Source organism: Schistocerca americana, chromosome 6, assembly GCF_021461395.2.
Source record: "Schistocerca americana isolate TAMUIC-IGC-003095 chromosome 6, iqSchAmer2.1, whole genome shotgun sequence".
Taxonomy (NCBI): domain Eukaryota; kingdom Metazoa; phylum Arthropoda; class Insecta; order Orthoptera; family Acrididae; genus Schistocerca; species Schistocerca americana.
This window is the reverse complement of record NC_060124.1, coordinates 198,956,840-198,981,815: the sequence shown is the minus strand read 5'-3', so window position 1 is coordinate 198,981,815 and position 24,976 is coordinate 198,956,840. Positions and strand designations below refer to the sequence as shown.

General features: G+C 40.6%; 1 protein-coding gene across 1 annotated transcript in view; it reads right to left on the bottom strand.

Moving 5' to 3' along the window:
* Positions 1-24,589, bottom strand: part of LOC124619586 (serine/arginine-rich splicing factor 7-like) — a 30,359-nt gene extending 5,770 nt beyond the window's left edge. Inside the window, exons 1-5 of the mRNA XM_047146088.1 lie at positions 24,495-24,589; positions 24,152-24,217; positions 23,881-24,034; positions 22,816-23,007; positions 20,937-21,119 (exon numbers count right to left, since the gene is read on the bottom strand). Of these exons, the coding sequence (XP_047002044.1) occupies positions 20,937-21,119; positions 22,816-23,007; positions 23,881-24,034; positions 24,152-24,209 (587 nt within the window). The 5' untranslated portion in view covers positions 24,210-24,217; positions 24,495-24,589. The remainder of the gene's footprint in view (positions 1-20,936; positions 21,120-22,815; positions 23,008-23,880; positions 24,035-24,151; positions 24,218-24,494) is intronic.
* Positions 24,590-24,976: the final 387 nt, after the last annotated feature.

Genomic DNA, 24,976 nt, shown 5'->3' with positions numbered 1-24,976 from the left:
TCAATTACTACCTGAACCAATTTTCTAACATTAGAATTTTATTAATCACAACATGACATGTTCTGTGCTGATCTAGTAAACTATCTAAGAGATGTATCAGTAGCATCTTTGGTGTGACATCACACGTGCTGGACTACTGTTGAAATTGCTCATCACTATTTTATTAAGTTTTAGTCTTCAGTTACTCATTTTAAACTGTGTTAATATTTGCTGTAAAAGTAACTTATTGGTGGATTTTCATTAATCTCAGTCTTTCTTCCTGTGTTATTGACTTAAGTGGTCTTTCATTCATGAGTGTTCTTAAGTGGTTCGTCCAAGCCTCACACCTCAGTGGTGTGTTTACATTATGTAGCGTGCAGTTGCTGCTGTAGCTAAGTACTAACAAAGTTATTTGTGCACTGTTATACAGTTATTAAATTTAATAGTTTTCAGCAGTGTTTCATGCTGTTTCTGGCAAAATAACAATTCAGTAAATTTTTGGAAACATTCACTAGCTGTGTTTTTTCAGTTTTCTGTGCGTTGAAGTCGTTTAGTAAATTTCGTGCTTGAGTTTTCAGCTAACATTTCTCATTGTTTCTAGTGAAACATTTCAGTAAAATTTTCATTCAGTGTTTTAATTTAGTTGAGTGTTCCAGTGGCTGCTTGAATTTTTGGTTCTAGCTAATAATTTTGTGAAGTTTTGATGGTACTGGTATTGGCTGTGGTCTAGTAGTATTAATACAAGTAGCTGCTTTCTTAGTTGTCAGAGAATTTCGAGATCACTATTGCTAGTTCTATAAATAGTTCTACAGGTGTAACTGAAATTAGGTAATGTAGACATATAGTTTATTCAGTAACTGAAAAATTTTACAATGAATGAGAAGTGTGGGCTCTGTCATGGGTTTGTGAGTAGGGGGTTACTGTGTGGGATTTGTTAAAAATATTTTCATTGGGGGGAAATATAGTGGGGAAGCCAGTGGGCATTCTAGCGAGATACTCTCCTGGGAACGTAGAATCTGTAGTAGAAGTAAGTTTATGTAGGAGCAGGAGCATAAGATCTGTGCCCTTCAGGTGCAGTTACAATGCACAAAGGAGGAACTAGATACGTTGAGGAGGGTGAAAGGTGGTGGGGAATGGGAACTGGCAGTTGGCAAAAATGCAGCTAGGAAGAGGAGGTGGTATTCAGACAGTTATACTTTGCATACATTCAATAGATTTAACCAACTGTCAGAATTAAGTGGAAAGAAGCCTCTTGTAGCTGTAGATGTAGGGAACATGCAGCAGTCCTCAGCAGTTAGGAGGCCTAGGTCAGTTGCAAAGTCTAACAGAAAGAAGGTTCTGCTGCTAGGTAGTTCGCAGCTGTGGGCCAGCAGTTGCAGGAAGTGTTGGGGAGTGAGTACCAGGTCACCAGCATTGTGAAGCCTAGTGCAGGGTTGGTTCAGGTGACTGACAGCATAGGGGGCTTGTGTAGGAATTTTACGAACGAGGATCAGGTAGTGAGTGACCAGTGGGTGGAGCAGGGAATGGTCTTGATAGGGATGGGGAAAATGATGTAGGTGGTGACCTGGTAAAGATAGCTACTCAAACTGGTGGCACTAATGTGCATTTCATGCAACTGTTTCAGCATCATGATTGGCCCAATCTTAATGCAGCTTTTAGGCACATTAACATGGGGCTGCAGGGGGTTGCTGATGGCAGAGGGCATGGGTCACATTTCAGTGGTGTCACTTGGGTCTATCAGTAGGTCGGATTTCACTAGGCATGGCCTGTACCTCAACTGGTATGGGAAGGGGGGGCTGGCAAAGCTTATAGGTGACAGTGTAGTGGCTGGTGGTGGGATCACTCGTGGAAAAATTCCTGTAGTAGTTGGTGTTAGAGCTGCACCTTTTTTTAGATTGAAGTCAGCTGATAGGTATACCTGCTTAAAGGAAGTCCCTCTACTGAGGCTCACCTTCAGAGGATATCATGTTTCCAAGTAGAGAAGGAATTAACATTTCACCAAAATATAAGAGGTATTAGAGACGAAGTTAGTGAACTGCTTATAGATGTTGACTCTGAAATTATTGGTATATCAGAGCACCACTTAAATAATTTGACAATTCAGAGGCTTCGTTTACCAGGTTACAGATTAGCTGGTTGTTTTTCAAGGAGTTCCTTACAGGGTGGGGGACTGGCTATGTACGTAAAGAACAGTATTCCATTTGACTCCACAGACTTATCGCGACACTGCACTGAACAGATATTTGAACATTGTGCAGGGACAGTAGATTTAATTAAACTAAACTTCTAATTATTGTTGTTTATAGGCATTTTTGTTGAAGCTAGAGGGGGTTCTTCATTCACTTTGTAGGAAGTACCAGAAATTAGTTATTTGTGGTGACTTCAGTATAAATTTTGTACGTGAAGGTGCAAGAAAAAGGATGTTTGTAGATCTCCTAAATTCATATGATCGGATGCAGACTGTATTTTTTGCAACTAGGGTGCAGGGGAACAGTAGCACAGCCATACACAATATTTTTATTCATTCTTCATTACTAGATGGGCATTCTGTTAGTAAAAGGGTGAATGGCCTTTCAGACCATGATGCACAAATTTTAACACTAAAAGGCTTTTGTACTCAAATGCCACATATAATTACAAACTACATAGGAAAGGTAATCCAACAGAAATGGAGAGTTTTTGAAACCTTGTCAAGGAACAAGAGTGGCAGGATGTTTATTGTGCCAATAAGAGATGATAAATATAATTCTTTCCTTAACACATTTCTCATGCTCCTTGAGAGTTGATTTCCACTAGAACGTTCTGAATGGGGTACTAGCAGCAATAGGCAGCTCGGGTGGCTGATTAGTGGGATAAGGACATCACAAAGAATGTAGCAGGAATTATATCAAAATGTTAGAAGTAGTCACAATCAAGCTACAGTACCCCATCACAAACAGTATGGTAAGGTGTAATAAATAGTCTTCACGGGTTTGCTGCCGGGATCACGTTGTGCAAATTCCACAGTATTTCCTTGGAGCAACTGTCCGACATCTTCAGATGTTTCCACCTCGCTAGTATGACTGACTGTATCCACCCGTCGACACTCCGTCTCTCGAATACGCGAGGGAAGAATGCGCAGGCATGGGAATCGCGCATGCACAATTATTTGCAGATAGATGGTGCCACATTCAAACTCCCTCCACCGAAAATCGCAGAGTGGCTCTCCCGCGCTGCCCAGTACGCTGCTTTTGCCAACATTGCGGCCAGACATCACTCACCAACAGCCGTAGTAGATCAATGTTATGACGGGCCTGTTACCAAAGAAGCTTCATTTTCACACTGTGATTTAATAGCAGCCAATGCATGGTTCCAGGCTGTGCTCAGCTGAAATCTTGCATCCTTGTTGATAACATTATCGGCTGTACGGATATGTATTGTTTCCTTAATGACTCAATCCCAGAATGATGCCGGGGATAAAACTTCCGTCTTCTCTTAAATCATCCGCTGTCCTGTATTCAGACAGTGTTCCACAATTGCCAACCTTTCCTGTTGACGAAGGCACGTATGACGCTGATGTTCATCACAGCGTTCTTGTACTGTGCGGCATATCTGGCCTATACGCACTGTCCCACATTGACAAGGAAGATTGCACACACCACATTTCCTTAGGCCGAGGTCATCCTTAACCGAACCCACAGGTTTCTCAGTTTTGCAGATGGTTGAAAAACACTTTAATTCCATGTCTTCCTAGGACTCTTCCGATTCTTGACGACATGGCACCAAAATATGGCAAAAAGGCCAAAGTGGTGGGTGTCTTCACATCATTCTGCTCCATATACTGAACTCGCCTGGGCCTGAATGCATTACGTATCTGTCTCTCAGAATAACCATAGGAGACAAGAGGGCTTGCCGTGGCAACACTGTCCACTTATTCAAAATATTGGTCATGAAGTAACAAGTATGTTGAAGTAAGCACATGTTTAAATAATGTTACTATGTCCTCTTCAAACTTGTTACTAGTGTGCTCCAAAGAGTACTGCAAGGGCACCTTTGTAAATAAAGACACAACATTGAAACTTAGTAACAGATCCGACGATTGCAATCTAAGAGTTTTCAGGCGACCTATAAATCTTCAGTGTTTCGAATGTGATTGTCGCATTTGCCTAAGAGAAGTCCCAATAGTGATGTCAGATATTTGGCAACAAAAGTAGGTGCTCCTACGTTACTTACAATGGGCGGAGAGGCGCCCCATTCTTATGGATCTTGGGTAGCTTGTAGAGTTTAGGAGGTACTGCAGCCTGTTGACGCAAACCCTTAGTGACTTTCGCTGGAATCGAGCTCTTCCTGATGAGATCCACAATCTCTCTGGATCCTACCCGTCAGATCACTTTTGAATTTTCTATATGCAGGATCGTCGAGCAGTTTGTATATCTTGCTGTTTTATTCTGTGCGTGAGAGAAGCACAGTAGCATTTCCTTTGTCAGCAGGTAAGATGACAATGTCTAGGTCTTCTCTCAATTCTCTTACAGCATTTCTTTCAGCTGAGGTGATGTTAAAGTTGGACCTCTCAGATGAAGCTCGAGTCAAGATGTGGCATGTGTCACACCTAACCTCTTAGGCAGCCTCCTTAGAAAGTTTCGAAACAGCCTGCTGTATTCCACTAATCACATCTGAGGGGAATGGTCCCTAGTGTAGGTACAAAATTCAGATCCTTCTCTAGCACCAAAACTGCAGCATCACCCAAAGTCTTCTCCGTGAGACTAAACACTGTAGGTCTTCTTGGCAAGTCATCTTGCACTCAGGCTTCCCCGGGTCAATTGTATTTAGTCATTTGACGAAACTTAGCTTGTCATTCAGTCCAGTCAGCCAGAGCGCAAGTCGCACTGTCTACCCAGTTCCAGGATACCACTGAAAGGTTCACTTAAATCTTCAGATGGAGTGATACAATTGTCTGGACCCAAGCACAATTCCTAACACATATAACGCACCCTTTCTATCACAAGTGCTGCACTCTGCCGTCGTTTAATGGCAGCCGCAGAATCTCTACAATGTTTAAATTTAACAAAAGTACCGCATTGTGCAGACCACAAGCCATCATCCTGCACAACGTGGTAGTGCATTATGTACGTTAGTTCATAGAGCACATGGGGTATCTGATCCTGAAAGCCTGTAGAGTGAAATACAACATTTGAAGACAGTGTTAACTGTTATTCTGAGACAGACACGTAATACATTCAGGCCCAGGCGAGTTCAATAGACGGAACATAATAAAAACATGAAGACCCAACCGCTTTGGCCTTTTCGCTGTATTTTCGTGTCATGTCATCAAGAATCTGAAAAGTCCTCGGAAGATATGGAATTAAGCGCGTTTTCCAACCATCTGCAAAACTGAGAAACCTGTTGGGTTCAGTTAAGGATGACCTTGGCCTGAGGAAATGATGTGTATCGGCAATTGTGGAACACTGAATACAGACATCGGATGATTTACAAATGCAGCATACAGGGCATGCGCAGGAGAGCCGCTCTGCAATTTTCAGCGGAGGGAGTTTGATTATGGCACCATCTATCTGCAAATCATTGCACATGCACAATTTCCGCACCTACGCATTCTTCCCGCGCATGTTCGAGAAACGAGGCGTTGACATGCATATACAGTCAGTCGTACATAGCCACCAGCAAGGTTGAACCACCTGAATGTGTGTGACAGTTGCTCCGAGGAAATATTGTGGAATTTGCACAAAGTGATCCGGCGGCAAATCCGTGAAGGCCATTTACAGCACATACACCAGGAAAGCTTGAAGAGTCAAAGTACTGCAAGGTGCTTAAAAATGTTATTAGGAAGGCAAAGAGTATGTGGTACGCAAATAGAATAGTTAATTCACGGGATATAATTAAAACCATATGGCCAGTTGTAAACCAAGTGTGGTCAGCAACACAAGGTCGACGATATAAAGCCAGTTCATAGTAAAAATATTTCTGTTACTGATAAATCAGATGTATGTACAGTATTTGGCAAATGCTTTTCCAAGATTTATGTCTGAAATACTCCTGTGTGATACAAGGGAAAGATTGAGTCAATAATTACTGAAGACTAAGGACTCATGGGTACGAAGGAGTGCCTAGCAGAATATGAAAGTACTGTGCTGCACATGTTAGCCCTGTATTTTGCGACATTCGTAATTTTTCTTTAGGAATGGTCAGTTGCCTGAACAATTAAAGTTTAAAGTACTCAGTAGTAATGCCGCTTTATAAAAAGGGAGAAACAGATAATTTAGACAATTTTAGAGTTACTTCTATGCCATCAGTGTTTGCTAAAGTTATTGAAAAGGCTGTGTATGTAAAGATAATTGATCATTTTATACATCACTATTTGCTACCAAATGTACAGTTTGGCTTTAGAAGTTGTTTAACGACTGAAAATGCTGAATTCTCTTTTCTCTGCGAGGTACTGGATGGGCCAAACAAAAGGTTTTGAACACTAGGCATATTTTTTGATTTAACTAAGGCATTTGATTGTGTAGATCACAAAATATTGCTCCAGAAGTTGGACCATTACGGAATACAGGGAGTAGCTCAGAACTGGATCACCTCTTAGCAACAGCAGGGATCAGTGTTGGTGCCACTCCTGTCCCTTATTTATATAAATGATATGCCTTCTAGTATTATGTGTAACTCTAAAATATTTCTGTTTGCTGATGACACTAGCTTGGTAGTAAGGGATGTTGTGTGCAACATTGGCTCGGTTTCAAATAATGCAGTTCATGATTTAGAAAAAAAACGCTAAATCACAGTGAGAATCAACTCAGCAAATTCTGATGTTTTAATTTCACAGAATGGGCATATGATTATATTTTGGAGTAACTCTTCCCATTCTAAAAGGATATTTTTGGCACAAAAACAGGTGGTTGGGGCAATAAGTGGTGCAAGTTCACGAACCTCTTGTTGACCCCTGTTCACAAGTCTGGGCCTCTCAAAATATACTGCCATTTCTCGTTAACAATATTAGCTTAATCCCAAGAATAAGCAGCTCTCACTCATGTAGCTCTCAGCAGAAATCAAACCTACGTTCGGATCTGACTTCCTTAACTCTTGTGCAGAAAGGTGTGCAGTATACTGCTGCTTCCATTTTCAATAAGCTACCACTCAAAATCAAAAATCTTAGCAGTAATCCACACACTTTCAAACAGAAACTGAAGAGTTTCCTCATGGGTCACTACTCCTATTCTGTCGAGGAGTTCCTTGAAAAATTAAGCTGATTCTTGTTGTATTGTTGTTTGCTTTTACTTAAACTTATGTACTGACTTTTTTCGGGTTCGTCAACATTTTTTTTAAAAATCTGTTATTACTTTTATGTGTTAATTTCATGTACTTTGAGATTTGCTCCTCAATTTGGTCCAACGCAACTTGACGTGTAAATAAATAAATATAAAAAACGAAGATGCTTTAGCTTACCAAACGAGAAAGCGTTGGTATGTCGATGGACACAATAAGAAACACGAACACAAGCACAAACATTCAAGCTTTCGCAACCCCTGGTTGCTTCATCAGGAAAGAGGGAAGGAGAGGTAAAGACTAAAGGATGTGGGTTTTAAGGGAGAGGGTAAGGAGTCATTCCAATCCCAGGAGCAGGAAGACTTACCTTGGGGGGAAAAAAGACAGGTATACACTCGCCTCTGTAATGAACTGTATACCTGTCCTTTTTCCCCCCTACGGTAAGTCTTTCCGCTCCCAGGACTGGAATGACTCCTCACCCTCTCCCTTAAAACTCACATCCTTTCGTCTTTCCCTCTCCTTCCCTCTTTCCTGATGAAGCAACAAGGGGTTACGAAAACTTGAATATTTGTATGTTTACCAACCAACACTTTCTCGTTTGGTAAGTTAAAGCACCTTCGGGGGAATGTTCCCTCTACTATATAAATAAATACATAGAAAACTCCATATAACATCCTGTAACTTAAGTATGTTTATCAACGTAACTAATCACAGAATCAGATTAATGTTCTATGTAACCCCCCCGAACCTAAAATATTGACTGCTGAAGCTGTTAAAAGTGTTCTAGATAAAACGCATAGCTTGTTTCCAGAACCTTTAGTTCATAGAAGTCTTATGATAGGGGGAAAATCTGCCACTTTTTGTACTCAATTCTACAACAAATCTTCATTCATTACTTGAGTATGGTCTCAGGCGGCTGCCGCCTCACGACAGTTTGCAGGCTACCGTATTTACTCGAATCTTAGCCGCACTCGAATCTAAGCCGCACCTGAAAAATGAGATTCAAAATAAAGGAAAAAAAAAATTCCGGAATCTAAGCCGCACCTGAAATTTGAGACTCGAAATTAAAGGGGAGAGAAAAGTTTTAGGTCTCACCTCCAAATCGAAACAAAGTCGGTCCATTGTAATATGAGACAATTTAGGTCGAATGAATGACGATACAGCTACAGTAGTTTGGTTCGAGTCCTAAGCTTAACAGTTAAGCTTTACCAAGTAGCCATTGCTATGCGTCAGGCGCTCCGTCCGTATTTATACGGGTACACTTCCTTTTCCACGTGCTTCGTCTGGTTTGAATCGATTGCTTATTTTGCTTTGATCTGATAAGTGACGTTTTCTTTGTTATACGTGTTTACGTCACTAAGCTGAAAATGCATTACTGTACTGTGTCGTGCATTATTTGTCGCATTCTGATAGTGCGTGTTTACGGCCTGTCGCCGCTCGCGGCATGGCTTGCTTTTGTGCGCGTTACCGCCGCATACAATTAAAAAAAAGAGAGAGAGAGGAATGGTCTCATTAGCGAAACAATGGCAAGAGACTGCTATTTATTGTTACTTACACTGCTGCTTTCTTTGATAATGATCAACAGGAACCAAATAATAGACTGCGTATGATAGAACATGTGCTGAACGAGAGTTAGGCGAAAATTTTTCTCAGTTTGAAAATCTTTGCGGCCGCTTCTTTAGCACATCGAATTCTGCACAGAAATTAGAGTCATCTCAGATTTAAAAATCTAGTCAGTTGCCGTGCTTAATTTCTGACTATCACTATTAGGCATAAGAATAATACGAATATAAACATGTCACGATACGTATATTCTTCCGCGTTTACTGTTGTGTCACTCTAGTTTCGTAGTTTGTCAGACAGGATTTAAATGAGATAGCAGCAAACACGAAAGAATACATGGCAAAATGTTTATATTCGCATTATTCTTATGGTGAAGAGAATACTGCATGTGAGTCACATTTCATCAGGTTCCTATTAGCAACCATCTCTTCTCACAGACAGGAAAACATTCAGAACGTAAAGTTGGCCATATTGACAAACATCCCAAACAGTCTTGCCAGTCGGATTTTCGTAGTATATTGAAATTCTGCTACATTCGAAGATGAACAATATGGAATTCGTATTTACTTCGTTGGATAATGTATGAAAATGCAGTGGTTGAAACTCGGGGGGGGGGGGGGGGGGGGGGAAAGCTCGTCTTCCACCTTTTTTTGTAAATTTATTTACTGACGCAGAGGTTTTGGCACCAGTATTTATCTTTGTGCCTACAAAGCATGCATGTGTAGTGGGACATATATTCGACGGCAGAAGATAGTTGTGGCAGCACCTACCAACATTTTTCAGAACTTCCGCTTGTTTTGCACTCGATTCTAAGCCGCAGGCGGTATTTTGGATTGCAAAAACCGGAAAGAAGTGCGGCTTAGATTCGAGTAAATACGGTATATTCTTCCATGTTTGCTGTTGTCTCACTAGTTTCGTAGATTTAAATGAGATAGAAGCAAACACGAAAGAATACATGGTAAAATGTTTATATTCATATTATTCTTACGGTGAAGAGAATACTGCATGTGATCCACAATTCATAGAAGTTCCTATTAGCAACCATCTCTTCTCACTGGCACGAAAGAATTCAGAACGTATATTTGGCAATATTAACAAACATCTCAAACAGTATTTCTAGTCGGATTTTCGTAGTACATTGAAATGCTGCTACATTCGAAGATGACCAATACGGAATTTGTATTTACTTCGTTGGATAATGTATGAAAATGCAGTGGTCGAAAATCGGGGTGCAGAAAGAAGCTCGTCTTCCACGATTTTTTATTTAATTTATTTACTGACACAGAGGTTTTGGCGCCAATATTTATCTTTGTGCCTGCAAAGCATGCCTGTGTAGCGCTACATATATTCGACAGCAGAAGTTAGTTGTCGCAGCACCTACAAACATTTTTCAGAACTTCCGCTTACTTTGCACTCGATTCTAAGCCGCAGACAGTTTTTTGGATCACAAAAACTGGAAAAAAGTGCGGCTTGGATTCGAGTAAATACGGTAGTCTCGCGAAGTGTCTACTTTGTCCCCCTGGAGCAGCCTTCTAACATCTGACACCTTTGCTGTGTACAGTTAATGGTTTTCAGCAAGAAAATCCTGTCATTCAGGGTGAACATCTGCTTGAAAATGGTATGAATTTTGCTGACTGCAGAACAGTACATATATGTTAGCCAGTCAGATGAAGGATCAAGAAGTCCCAAAACTTTTGCCTCTTACTTTGAAGCCTTTTCTGTCTTCAAATGTTTTTCACAACATGCTTTCCAATACACAAACTGTAAATTAGAAGTTGCAGGCAGAGTACCTACTGTTGAAAAAGTGCCCTTGCAACGACTGTAGAATAGTTTCCTTCTTTTCGTTCTCACCAAACCAAATGCCCGATACGCATGGACAAAAGGGTCTACACGTGGAAAAATCACAAACTGAAGTTTCTTCTTAATAAAATGTTCTCAGCTTTCAAGCCAAAATTCAAATTCGAGCTTTCAATGCATATGCACCATCATCGTCAAGAGATTCTCCTGTGGGTAGAATCGAATTGAGAAAGTAGTGTAATTTTTGTTTCATCCCACAAAAGAATCGGAAATGTGGCAAAGTCCCTTCACTGTTTAGTTTCTCACTTCCCATTTTTTGAAGTGATACTTCATTGTAGCCCCTTCCATGCTCTGTCTCTAGCCACCTGTAGAAGAAGACTATCCTGCTCCCTGCCGCCATTGGATAAGCAGCTGCAGCAGGAAGTCGTATACTCCAAGCTCACTCATTTGTTACATAGTTTAATTCTTAATTTCTTTGCGTGTTTTTGATACTTGCATTGTTTAATTCATAAATTTCGGGTGTATTATAGTATTTGACAGTTGTAGCATCTTGTTTTAGTACCTGAATAGTGTAAATTCACGTAGTCTCCTTCCGCCGCCGAGCAGTGTCAGCAGTGCGCAAGTAGCAGCATTACTGCATTTACTAGGCAATCTTGTATTTTAATAATCATTTAAATTTTGTCGATTTGTTTGCGCTCTCTGTAGATCAGTTCAGACGCTCTTTGCAAAACAGTTTTTAGCATGGATAGGGACTGCAACTGCTGTGTTCAGATGCAGGCTGAGTTGGCATCCCTTCGCTCCCAGCTTCAGGCAGTGTTGGCTTCAGTCACACAACTTGAGGCTGTTGCCAATGGGCATCACTGTGGGGGTCCGGATGGGGGTTTGTCGGGGACGGCCAGCTCGTCCCACAAATCCCCCGATCGGACTACGACTGTGGTTGCCCGGGATACTGCCCGCATTGAGGCTGATCCCTCACCTGTGGTAGAGTGGGAGGTCGTCTCAAGGTGTGGCAGGGGGCGAAAGACATTCCGGAGGGCTGAACAGTTGGTCTCTCCAGTTTGTCTGACGAACCGGTTTCAGGCTCTGTCTCAGGCTGATACTGATCTTCGGCTTGACATGGCTGCTTGTCCTGTTCCAGAGGTTGCCCCTCAGTCTGCAAGATCCGAGCGGTCGCAGAGGGTGGGCATACTGGTAGTTGGGAGCTACAACATCAGGCGCGTAATGGGGCCCCTTAGGGAAATGGCAGCAAGAGAGGGGAAGAAAACCAATGTGCACTCCGTGTGCATACCGGGGGGAGTCATTCCAGATGTGGAAAGGGTCCTTCCGGATGCCATGAAGGGTACAGGGTGCACCCATCTGCAGGTGGTCGCTCATGTCGGCACCAATCAAGTGTGTCGCTATGGATCAGAGGAAATCCTCTCTCGCTTCCAGCGGCTATCTGATTTGGTGAAGACTGCTAGTCTCGCTAGCGGGATGAAAGCAGAGCTCACCATCTGCAGCATCGTCGACAGGACTGACTGCGGACCTTTGGTACAGAGCCGAGTGGAGGGTCTGAATCAGAGGCTGAGACGGTTCTGCGACCGTGTGGGCTGCAGATTCCTCGACTTGCGCCATAGGGTGGTGGGGTTTCGGGTTCCGCTGGATAGGTCAGGAGTCCACTACACGCAACAAGCGGCTACACGGGTAGCAGGGGTTGTTTGGCGTGGGCTGGGCGGTTTTTTAGGTTAGATGGCCTTGGGCAAGTACAGAAAGGGCAACAGCCTCAACGGGTGCGGGGCAAAGTCAGGACATCCGGGGACCAAGCAGCAATCGGTATTGTAATTGTCAACTGTCGAAGCTGCGTTGGTAAAGTATCAGAACTTCAAGCGCTTATAGAAAGCACCAAAGCTGAAATCGTTATAGGTACAGAAAGCTGGCTTAAGCCAGAGATAAATTCTGCCGAAATTTTTACAAAGGTACAGACGGTGTTTAGAAAGGATAGATTTCATGCAACCGGTGGTGGAGTGTTCGTCGCTGTTAGTAGTAGTTTATCCTGTAGTGAAGTAGAAGTGGATAGTTCCTGTGAATTATTGTGTGTGGAGGTTGCACTCAAGAACCGAGCTAGGTTAATAATTGGCTCCTTTTACCAACCTCCCGACTCAGCAGCATTAGTGGCAGAACAACTGAGAGAAAATTTGGAATACATTTCACATAAATTTTCTCAGCATGTTATAGTCTTAGGTGGAGATTTCAATTTACCAGATGAAGACTGGGACATTCAGATGTTTAGGACGGGTGGTAGGGACAGAGCATCGAGTGACATTATACTGAGTGCACTATCCGAAAATTACCTCGAGCAATTAAACAGAGAACCGACTCGTGGAGATAACATCTTGGACCTACTGATAACAAACAGACCCAAACTTTTTGACTGTAAGCGCAGAACAGGGAATCAGTGATCATGAGGCCGTTGCAGCATCCCTGAATATGGAAGTTAATAGGAATACAAAAAAAGGGAGGAAGGTTTATCTGTTTAGCAAGAGTAATAGAAGGCATATTTCAGACTACCTAACAGATCAAAAAGAAAATTTTTCTTCCGACATTGACAATGTTGAGTGTTTATGGAAAAAGTTCAAGGCAATCGTAAAATGCGTTTTAGACAGGTACGTGCCGAGTAAAACTGTGAGGGACGGGAAAAACCCACCGTGGCACAACAACAAAGTTAGGAAACTACTGCGAAAGCAAAGAGAGCTTCACTCCAAGTTTAAACGCAGCCAAAACCTCTCAAGACAAACAGAAGCTAAACAATGTCAAAGTTAGCGTAAGGAGGGCTATGCGTGAAGCGTTCAGTGAATTCGAAAGTAAAATTCTATGTACCGACTTGACAGAAAATCCTAGGAAGTTCTGGTCCTACGTTAAATCAGTAAATGGCTCGAAACACCATATCCAGACACTCCGGAATGATGATGGCATTGAATCAGAGGATGACACGCGTAAAGCTGAAATACTAAACACCTTTTTCCAAAGCTGTTTCACAGAGGAAGACCGCACTGCAGTTCCTTCTCTAAATCCTCGCACAAACGAAAAAATGTCTGACATCGAAATAAGTGTCCAAGGAATAGAAAAGCAACTGGAATCACTCAATAGAGGAAAGTCCACTGGACCTGACGGGATACCAATTCGATTCTACACAGAGTTGTTCATGAGACCCAGAAAATATTAGATACAGGCTCCCAGGTAGATGTTATTTTTCTTGACTTCCGGAAGGCGTTTGATACAGTTCCGCACTGTCGCCTGATAAACAAAGTAAGAGCCTACGGAATATCAGACCAGCTGTGTGGCTGGATTGAAGAGTTTTTAGCAAACAGAACACAGCATGTTGTTATCAATGGAGAGACGTCTACAGACGTTAAAGTAACCTCTGGCGTGCCACAGGGGAGTGTTATGGGACCATTGCTTTTCACAATATATATAAATGACCTAGTAGATAGTGTCGGAATTCCCATGCGGCTTTTCGCGGATGATGCTGTAGTATACAGAGAAGTTGCAGCATTAGAACATTGTAGCGAAATGCAGGAAGATCTGCAGCGGATAGGCACTTGGTGCAGGGAGTGACAACTGTCCCTTAACATAGACAAATGTAATGTACTGCGAATACATAGAAAGAAGGATCCTTTATTGTATGATTATATGATAGCGGAACAGACACTGGTAGCAGTTACTTCTGTAAAATATCTGGGAGTATGTGTGCAGAACGATTTGAAGTGGAATGATCATATAAAATTAATTGTTGGTAAGGCGGGTACCAGGTTTACATTCATTGGGAGAGTCCTTAGAAAATGTAGTCCATCAACAAAGAAGGTGGCTTACAAAACACTCGTTCGACCTATACTTGAGTATTGCTCATCAGTGTGGGATCCGTACCAGATCGGTTTGACGGAGGAGATAGAGAAGATCCAAAGAAGAGCGGCGCGTTTCGTCACAGGGTTATTTGGTAACCGTGATGGCGTTACGGAGATGTTTAGCAAACTCAAGTGGCAGACTCTGCAAGAGAGGCGCTCTGCATCGCGGTGTAGATTGCTCGCCAGGTTTCGAGAGGGTGCGTTTCTGGATGAGGTATCGAATACGTTGCTTCCCCCTACTTATACCTCCCGAGGAGATCACGAATGTAAAATTAGAGAGATTAGAGCGCGCACGGAGGCTTTCAGACAGTCTTTCTTCCCGCGAACCATACGCAACTGGAACAGGAAAGGGAGGTAATGACAGTGGCACGTGAAGTGCCCTCCGCCACACACCGTTGGGTGGCTTGCGGAGTATAAATGTAGATGTAGTTCAATATCTTCTCTAGTGTGTTAAGTGCTATGCCATATGTGTAATATCATATTTGGCATGCAAAGTGTACTTCCCCTATGGTGACCTTCACTAAAGATTGGTTCTGCATGAGATCAAAATTGACACTTCAAAGTTCCTTCAGGGAGCAGGCGTTTTAAAAAAATCGCTTTGCTCGATTATTATACACGAGATACGAAACAATGACCTGCTGCTTGTATTGTGAGTTTGTTTCGGCTTTGTCACAGTTTTAGCCTCAAACATTCACTTCAAATACCAATCAAGGAGCCACAACAAAAAATTAAAGGCTGAATGACAAGCATAATAATACAATGAATACTATTTGTGTGATTTTTGTCAGTAATCTTAAGAAATTCTATGCATTTTGCTTACAGTTAAATAAGCTGGTAAATATTTTCTGCCAGATATGTTTTTCCTACTTCAATATAATCCTTTCTTTGTTCTTGAAGCAAATTCATCTTTTCAGTCACTCGATTGCCACCTCTTATCTATTTCTTCAATAGATATTTTAGCAGCATATTCAACTTTGGACCTTCCTATGCTTAAAAAACAAACTACCTGGGCCTGGTAAAGTTTTGATAATGTTTTTAGCACTTTTTTCCCTGCAGTTAGGAGTGGAAAGTCTGTTGTACTCATAAAAGTACTCCTTTGTAAAGCTAACGAATTTATAGGAATAACATCAGTGTTTCACAATAAGTTCCGGACTTTGTGAGATACTATTAAAGAAAGACAATATATGCAGTGGAATTCACAGGTCCCTCTTGTGTATGAACGGAGTATTTGCTGCTATCTAAATAGGATCTTTTTGGATTTTTTGAAGTATGTGTATTGAATACAGATACTCAAATATCCCACTGAATATATTGTCTTTCTTTAATAGTATCTCACAAAGTCCGCAACTTATTGTGAAACACTTTGATGTTATTCTTATAAATTCATTAGCTTTGCAAAGGAGTACTTTTATGATTACAACATACTTTCCACCCCTAACTGCAGGGAAAAAGGTGCTAAAAACATTACCAAAACTTTACCAGGCCCAAAAGGGACTGACAGAAACGCACTTACACCTTTAGATGCATATTATTTTGTTATCACTAAAAACATGATAGAAGACATCTTAGCTCATACAAACACGTGGACTGGGAAAAAAACGTAGCGATAGCAACTATTTTAGAGTTCATGATTGCAAGACACTTCAGCTCTTTTTGCTCTTTTTGGTGCACTTTTTTTGATTGGCATAAAGAAAGGACATCATGCCAACTGCAGTCAACTGTGGACATCTGATGGTGCTGGTGTGACTATCTTACAATCACTTTTCAGTTATAAACTCTCTGTTTTTTACTTAGAGCAATTAGGTTTGACAATATGGAAAGAAGAATTGAACCAAGGTCTACAGAAAAAGTGGCACCTCTATGTGAGCTTCACCAAGAATTTGTAAATAACTTTATTAATCACTATAATGTCAGTGAATTTGTGACAATTGCTGAAATGCTGCAGGCCTTTACAGGCCGTCTTAAGTTTGTACAGTACATTCCAAATAAGCCTGCGAAGTATGGTATCAAACTATACTCCCTTAGTGATGCAAAAACATTTTAAACCCTCAATTTTGAAGTGTATTGTGGCAAACAGTTTGCTGCACCTTATCTAAAATCAAATAAACCTGAAGACGACATCAAAAGACTGGTAACTCCCATACAGGGCACAAACAGGAATATTATGACATAACTATTACACCAGTTATAGTCTAGCTCATAATCTACTAGATAAGAAGTTCACCTCCATTGGCACTTAACAAAAAACACCTGAATTTCAAGCTGGTAACAACGGAAAGCAAATAGACACTCAATGGCTTTCAGTACAATCTGTTTATCTTCAACTGACACTAAAAAACCAGAAGCTGTGGTCCTCCTCTCTACGATGCGTGATACAAATGAAATTGACATCTAAAGTGAGAAATCAGCAGTAAATTTGGACTATAACAGAACCAACGGAGGAGCAGAGACTGAATCAGATGTGAGCATCGTATACTACAGCCAGAATAACCAGATAGCTGCTGGCATTATTCTATCGACATCTTGATATTGCAGGAATAAATTTGAATGTCATCTTTAGCCACAACACCCCAGACAGACAACCGATGGCTTTTTCTTAAAAACCTGTCATATTGTCTTATGAAGGCTCATCTAGTGCAAAGAGCGAAACTAACGAACCTTCTGAAAGCTATACAAATAGCTCTTGAAAAATTCAGAAAAGGAAGCCCAGTTCATGACAAACCTACACCTGGAATAGATCATATATTTGGATGACACAAAAATGTCAGGACGAAGACATCGTGCAACAATTGTAGAAACAATGTCTGCAAGAAGCATTCTTGTCAGGATGTTGTGTGTTTCTCTTGTGATGCTAATGGCCAGCAGGTGGAAATTTATTCTGACTGAAGACTTATTTATGTAACCTATTTTAATAGAGTTGACTGATTTTTTTTCTTTTACTTTTAACGGAAATAAATAAATACTGCAAGGACATGCTCTTTTACTTCAGTTTTTACCCTTTGGTTTGCCTAAAAACGATAACAATGGGAAGACTAAATTGCGGTGTAAAGGAATGCATAGCCCAAGTACCTCAAGTACGAGTAACCACACGTAAAGACGCAACTGGTCAGCTTGTATAGGATGCCGTCTAGAGGAGCAACTACTCTACAGTAACCTACTGGTACTGTCATACCTGCTCATAGTACCATCAACATGTTCAACGATATCACACAAATGCTACTTTAGTAGTAGTGCCAAAACTGAACAACAAAACACTGTAGGCAACTTTTGTGTTTGACAGTAGTGTGATAACTAGGCATTCAGGAGTTGAGTCTGCTTTAGAAAGGAATTTGAACACAAAAATTATTACGTACTGAAAGTATATATTCTTAGAATTAGGCAGAATAGAATTATATTAATTGAAAGAATTCCATTTTTGGGGCCCTCAGGGCATCCAGGTCCCACTAAGTATGGTGGTTATCACCCCCTGCTGCCGCACTCAGCACACACTGGCAACTACCCTTTCCTCCACTCACTCCATACCGAACTTATATTAAATGCACTGAAAATGCCTTATTCTGTCCTAAGAAAGACTGATGTGATCTGTTTTACTTACAAGTCATATAATATCTGAGTTAGTACAATGCTCACTAGATAAAGAAAGAATGCAAGACAATTACTGTGTACGTGCAGGCACATGCAATGCAATTAGTGCTTGCAATCTCGTTTATATTTTACACAGAAATTGATGTGTCATGGTTCACTGCTTACAATTTGCATGATCTTTCCACGCAAATTGTGGGAAGAAAACAATGTTCTCCTAACTTATTTTTGTGTGAAAGCCTTTAAATTGACATCAGCTTTGTGTGTTTGTATGTTCAGCTCTTTTACAACATTAAAAACTGAATGCAAAGAACTATGTTGTGTGCCAATGTTTTGTTGCTAAATCATTAAACAGGGCCATAAATACCATAGAACTGCTAAATAATGTACAGCAGATAGTTACTTCTGGATTCAGCATTTCTTTACAGTAGTATAACTTGCATCAATTAAAAACTGTATGCACTAGAAATATTTTTAATATGAAATAAAGGAAAGGCTTATAGCTGACTGACGTATGGAACATGGAGCCACTGTGTGTGTGTGTGTGTGTGTGTGTGTGTGTGTGTGTGTGTGTGTGTCTCCGGGGTGGGGGGGGGGGGGGCCCTGTGGCACATACTTCTGCTACAGAAGATGTCAAAAGTTGATATGAACATTGTTTTTGTTGCCTTTCCTTTGTTTTACCTACTATTCCATCCTGTAATTACAACTACAGAAAGGTATCTGTGTTTCATATGAAACACATTTCTGCTATCTTAGCGAAGATATTTCCTTCAACAACAGTGTTAACAGTATTGGCAATATTTTAAGAATGCTTTCAGTACTGTCTCAAATAATGCTGTAAAATTTTTTTCAGTATGTAATTTATTTTTGAAACCTTTTGGGAGTCATTTCAGCAATGTGAAGACATGTGTATAAAACTATATAGCTTCTGAAGCTAAAAGAATACTCTTTCCAAATACTGTATGATAAAAAAGACTATAGAACATACACTGGAGATAGTGTCCCCAATACGCACCCAAAATGCTTACATCAATTTTTCAGTTGCATGTACTTTGACAGAGAAAGGCATATATTATTGATGGAAAGCAGAAGACAACATGGCTAAGTGCCATTAAAATTTTTGGTTGAATCCATTCATAAAACTACGATTTACAGCTGATTAAATATGGATTCTCCAAATCACATGATTTTCTGCATTTTTTGTAGTACAGCTGTCACTACAGGTATTAGAAAAATAATCAGTAATGTGACGAAATACGCCTGGAGAAATTGAAGAATCATGCAGGAGCTTGTAAGGTAAGAGTGCCTTTCGTGTAAGTTATTTGAAGTTGGCATTTCACCATGTGTGTAGATGGTGCAAGCTTGGGACCCACCTACGAGAGGAGACACACGCTGAAACTTTGTACATACAGACTGATGACACTGTGTAGCCTTCCCATACAACATCAGATTCAGAAATTCAGTACGGACCCTGGTCTACTCTATTGCGAATCACATTTTTGCCACTATTATCATACAAGGCTGAACTATTCCTCCAATTAATAAGCTTCCAGTTTACTACACAGAACCTCTTGACAATCTGTGTCAAGTTCATGTGACAGATCAAAGAATGAAAGTGACACCCTTTGTCCTCTACTTGCAAAAGTCCTTAAACAGAAAAAAGCCTGCAATACAGGCCAGCAAGCTTTAACTGTGTCAAGCCAGCTAAGAAACCTATGTACGAAAGAACGCTGAAGTCCATAACCACTATCTTTTGCTCTGTTCAGGGTTTACTTACCTTCCGCAGATAATTCTTCACATTGACTTGACATGCACAACTCTGTATTCCATCCAGAATTTTCCCTAATGAATTTGGTAAACAAAATAAGTGAACTAATTCATTGTTCTCCCATATTGTGCCAATTCTGGTAAGTATTATATTACATTTACACGAATCCTCTAAGAGAAAAAGGCTCCAGCACAATGTGTTTTCCCAAATTGTAAGACTTGCCGAAAATCACAAGTTACTTACATTAATTAGCACTCATGTTAATGTAATTATGGGCTCTTTAGGATGTAACTTACGGATAATGATCAAATGACGGAAAATGCAGTGTGGCTAGTTGCGTGTGTGTGTGTGTGTGTGTGTGTGTGTGTGTGTGTGTGTGTGTGAGTGAGAGAGAGAGAGAGAGAGAGAGAGAGAGAGAGAGATGGGTCAAAAGCTTTGTGACACTGTTGTGCCTACTGTGACTTAGCATCTCCACTATATGGTAAGGGGGCAACTTTCTTTTTCTTAATAATGATGATGTTCATGTGGCTGCAAAATATTGCCACAGCGTAAGTACATCACATTTTGACATGGCAGTGAGTTTTGTATTCAATGAAATAATTTCTATCAGTAAACTTCCAGCCTCCACCAAGATGACATCATCATTACTGTCAAGACCGTATCAGTGTTCACACTCCCATCTAACAACAGCTAGAATGTCATTGAAAGCCAGCAAACTACAAGGGATATTTGCTAGAAATAGTCTTACCACAATCTCTGCTACAAATACATTTCAATTTCAGCACTAAGGATAGTTTTTCCATCTTCTAGCCTCTCAGTAGTTGCTTAACAGTAATGTATGGGCTGAGCAAAGCAAGTTTCATGTGATAACATGCTGCTGAAACACCGAGCTTTTACCATATTTAATGATTCCTGTATTTTCAACTGATCTACGCATCAAGTCTTAATAGGTGTTTCACATGATTTTTCGAACAAAAAAATTGGGGAAATACATTAGCATAAAACATGTTACCTGTCCATATCTCAAATTCCTCTGGACAAGCTCACTGCCAGGAAAGTGTAGAGGTCTGTAGAATGTAAAGTACGTAAGAATTATGAATTCTGTTTCTAACCTGCTTCCACTGCGGCTTCGTGAGCGCGGTGTCCTAGAACGAGCTGGGCTGCGAGTGCGAGAACGTGACCTAGGTGTCTTCGAGCGGCTGTGAGATCTTGATCTTGTTCTTGAACGACGGCTTCGTGACCTGCTGCGGCTACGTGATCTTGATCTTGAACGTGAACGACTACGTGAGTATGACCTGAGGATGAATAATGCATATGAAAGTAACAAAAATTTACTATGAAGTATACAATGTAAAGATCACTCCTACAATTGATACATTAAACGCACAGCTGCATACAAACTTAATGAAAATGTCTCACTATCTGTAACAAGACATTAAATATTCATCTCCAATGTGCAGCTAAAATCCGAAAAAGCAGTAATATGTCTCCCGACCTTGCAAATAACAGATCAGAAATAATAAAATGTTCATGTGACAAAGGAAACCTGCAACAATTTTCTTTGTCCCAATAAAAATGTAGGGTTATGAATTTTAGTAAAAAACAACATGGCAACTGAAAGTCAGCTACAATTATAACATCGAAGCTTCAGTACTGCTACTCAATTCTTTCACCATTTATTTGGGGAGCATGCAGATGGGAGTGAAATTAACTCAGTTGAGTATTATTATGGACTACATAACTTGATATTAATTGCTGCTCACCAGACAGATGGCGTGAAACACCCTGTAATGGACAGTAGTCTAATGAAGACTAAACCCTACACAGTGTGACTAATTCGGGATAATAATAAGCAAATATTGTAACTATAAACTGGATGAAAAACTGTGCAAACTACTCCTGAATAGCCAGATATGCTCAGAGTTAGCCCTCAAAATTCCCTTTACTTTCCAAACGGGTAACAAAATGTCCACACTACATAGACTGCACAACGCAATTAAAATTTGAAAGCTTGCCTCAATCCAAGCACCAAAGGCAGTAATGTGTATCAGGAAGTTTGAAGTTATGTAAGTTATTGCCATGTGCCAACAATCAGAAAAATAAATGAAAATTTTCAGTAATATAACAGTAATAACTTAGAAGTTACACATTGATGTATTTTACAATTTAACAAACTGAAAACTTCAAAATTGATCAGTATGGTCTCAATATTGTATTAGCAAATGGAACAATAATCAAATGATACTGAGTATTGTTATGAATATGTTATATAACAAATAACTGGGTCTCAGAGTTTAACAGCCAGCCCAAAGTATTCCCATTTGTGAAAATTTAAGAACTCACAATGTTTCCTTCCTGATATGAATGGTCCTATAGCAATTCTCACAAAGTGGACTACGTTGGGCCAATTACTAACTCCCTGTCAACTGTGATTAACAGTCTGCTCAAAGACTTTAAACATTTATAAATATTTCACAAAAATCACATTAAAAGAAACATTTGACAGCGAGTTGAAACTATGAAACCCATACTATTAGTTTCTTGTCATCTCTGTACAAGTTACAGACTCACTTATTTGTGAACAGTAGCTCTAGAGGTTCAAGCACAGCAGAACTACGAGAAATTCTTGTCGACAGTGTGCAGAACATAAAACCCGTAGACACAGAAGAGGGAGAACTTAGAGATGGCTGGTGAACTCGAAGCTGTAGCCCACTTTACGCTAAAACACTACGCAATGCTCGCTCTCGCGGCTCTGTAGCTCTGCAGAGCAGTTGGGTTGTGAGGTCGACTTGACGAGATATGTCAGCCGTACGGGTCGAAGAGTGTGTTTTGTGAAATTTGTCTGCCGCTCTTCCTATAAAAACGTTAGGAACAACAATTATAACTGTGAGCAGGGCATGCGTGTGTGCAATATTTTCAGTACGTGGCAAGCAGCCAAGGCCGCCGATTTGGAGGGTCAGAACTCCTCCCCAATCTGAACAAATCACTCACCTGCGCCGTCCACTGCTACGAGAACGGTATCTGTAGCAATCACGGGCATAGTGGCCTCGCTCCCCACATTCGTAGCACCTGTCTTCTGGGTGAAATGGCCGACCTCGTCGTGGTACTGAACCTCTGAATCGGCCACCTTTGCCACCTATGCCATTTGACATTTCTACACGAACTCTTCTGCCACATATAGTTCTGTTTAATGAAAAAGTAGTGATAAGGGAGACATGATTTAAATAACAAAGACAAAACTACTGTACCTACTATTAATGATCAGGACAAACCGAAGGGGTCTGCACAAGAAACTGCTAGCCCAAAAGAGCAATTTTGAGGAACTGGATGTCATGTATAATGTTGAATTCAGAAACAAGAAAAATACAGGACAAAAAATTTATAAAGGAAACAGCATTCTCCAGCAATATATATGGAACTGTTTGTTACCAGCATGCAGTGCATTTGATAACAGATAAAGCCTTCTATTCCTAACTGAAAGATTTCTTTCTTCCACAGTCCCCTTCAAGTCCGACAGAGCATAGAAAATTAATCACCAACAATATTCAGAATACAATGAGACACACGAAAGGAAATAAGGTAATTAAATCACAGCACATGCATGATAAAATTTAAGATTACAAGATCAAGCAGAGCTAAACACCAACAGTAACACAAACTAAATATAACAGTTTCTTTCTACTGAGTGAAGTAATTTTAACACAGCTTAAAATACTTTGTATACAATATACTCTGACAATTCTCAATGGAATTGCATACTTCTGCTGACGTAAGTTTTTACAATAATAAACCAAGGTTATACCCTACTGACTTATGGATGCTACAGAAATGCATGAAAACACAAATTCACATTTACCCCAGAACACATTACTAGTCACAGACAGAAATTTTCGAAACATTTGTTCATACTGCTTGTCACCTTCAGATGAATGCGATAAATATTTTACAACTAAATAAGCCTCCCCCAACACCATGTGTGTTCAGATGGGTTAGCTCTCAAGTGACTTCTCTACAATGATGCAGCGTTACATCGTTGTGAGAGACAGGGGTACATACCTTCCATCCAATCCCCGAATTGCATCTTCTGCGTCTCTCACGTCCTCAAATTCCACAAACGCAAAGCCGGGTGGATTACGAGCGACCCACACATTGCGCAAAGGGCCGTAATACGAAAACGCTTCTTCAAGTTCCTGTTTGGACGCCGACGATCCTAACAACAAAGGAGCCCTTTACTTCTCTTCCTGTCGGTGGTTTCTGAACATTTCAACTGAATTCTCACAATGCATCAATCAACGCAATATATAAATGTGAGGTCTTACTTACGTACCTAAGTCTCCAACATATAACTTAGCATCAGATGACCCCGAATCTCGATATCGAGACATTTTGGTGCCTGGAACAAAAAGCTACTGAATTTAATTTACATATGCCTGAAAACAAGGAATCTATTGTGCTTATAAGACTCAAAGCCAGGTCTACAGCTCCGCCATTACACTCATTTCTGAGCAAAATAGACACCAAACAAAAATTCGTACATCTCGCCGACAACAAAGTTACTCTAATTCAACGACGAAGGCTTATATTTTGCACTCAAAAATTTACAAGGACATTTAAACACTTGCTGTGAAAAACTTCACATACTCAATCAAAAATATTCACAGTACGCTTACCCTACAAAATTTTGCAACTGTCGCATTCAATACAAACGTAATCCCAAAATGGCGATCGAATCAAACGGACGCACAGTCGCAGGAGCTCATGGGAAATACGCGCCACAAGAAAAAGTACAACCTCAAAGATGTTATAGCATAAATTCAAAATATTTCAAAGAATAGCCAATTTGAACGTAAATGTACTGAAAAATGAATGCAAAAGTGTGCACACATGCTTTCTAAAGGCCCGTCCACACGCAACGATCTGTCTGCGCAAATGTCTGCGCACATCACATCTGCGCAGACAGATCGTTGCGTGTGAACAGAAGATTTGCACCAACCTGAGGTGTGTGCAAACCTGGAAGTTGGAGTTGGAGGTTTGAGCGAAACCTCTCAAATCTGTCGGTTCAAACCACATCTGCGCAGACAAGTTGGAGCGTGTGGACAGGAGATCGCCGCAAATCTGGCGCGAAACAGCTGTTTGCTCAGTCTAGTGTTTG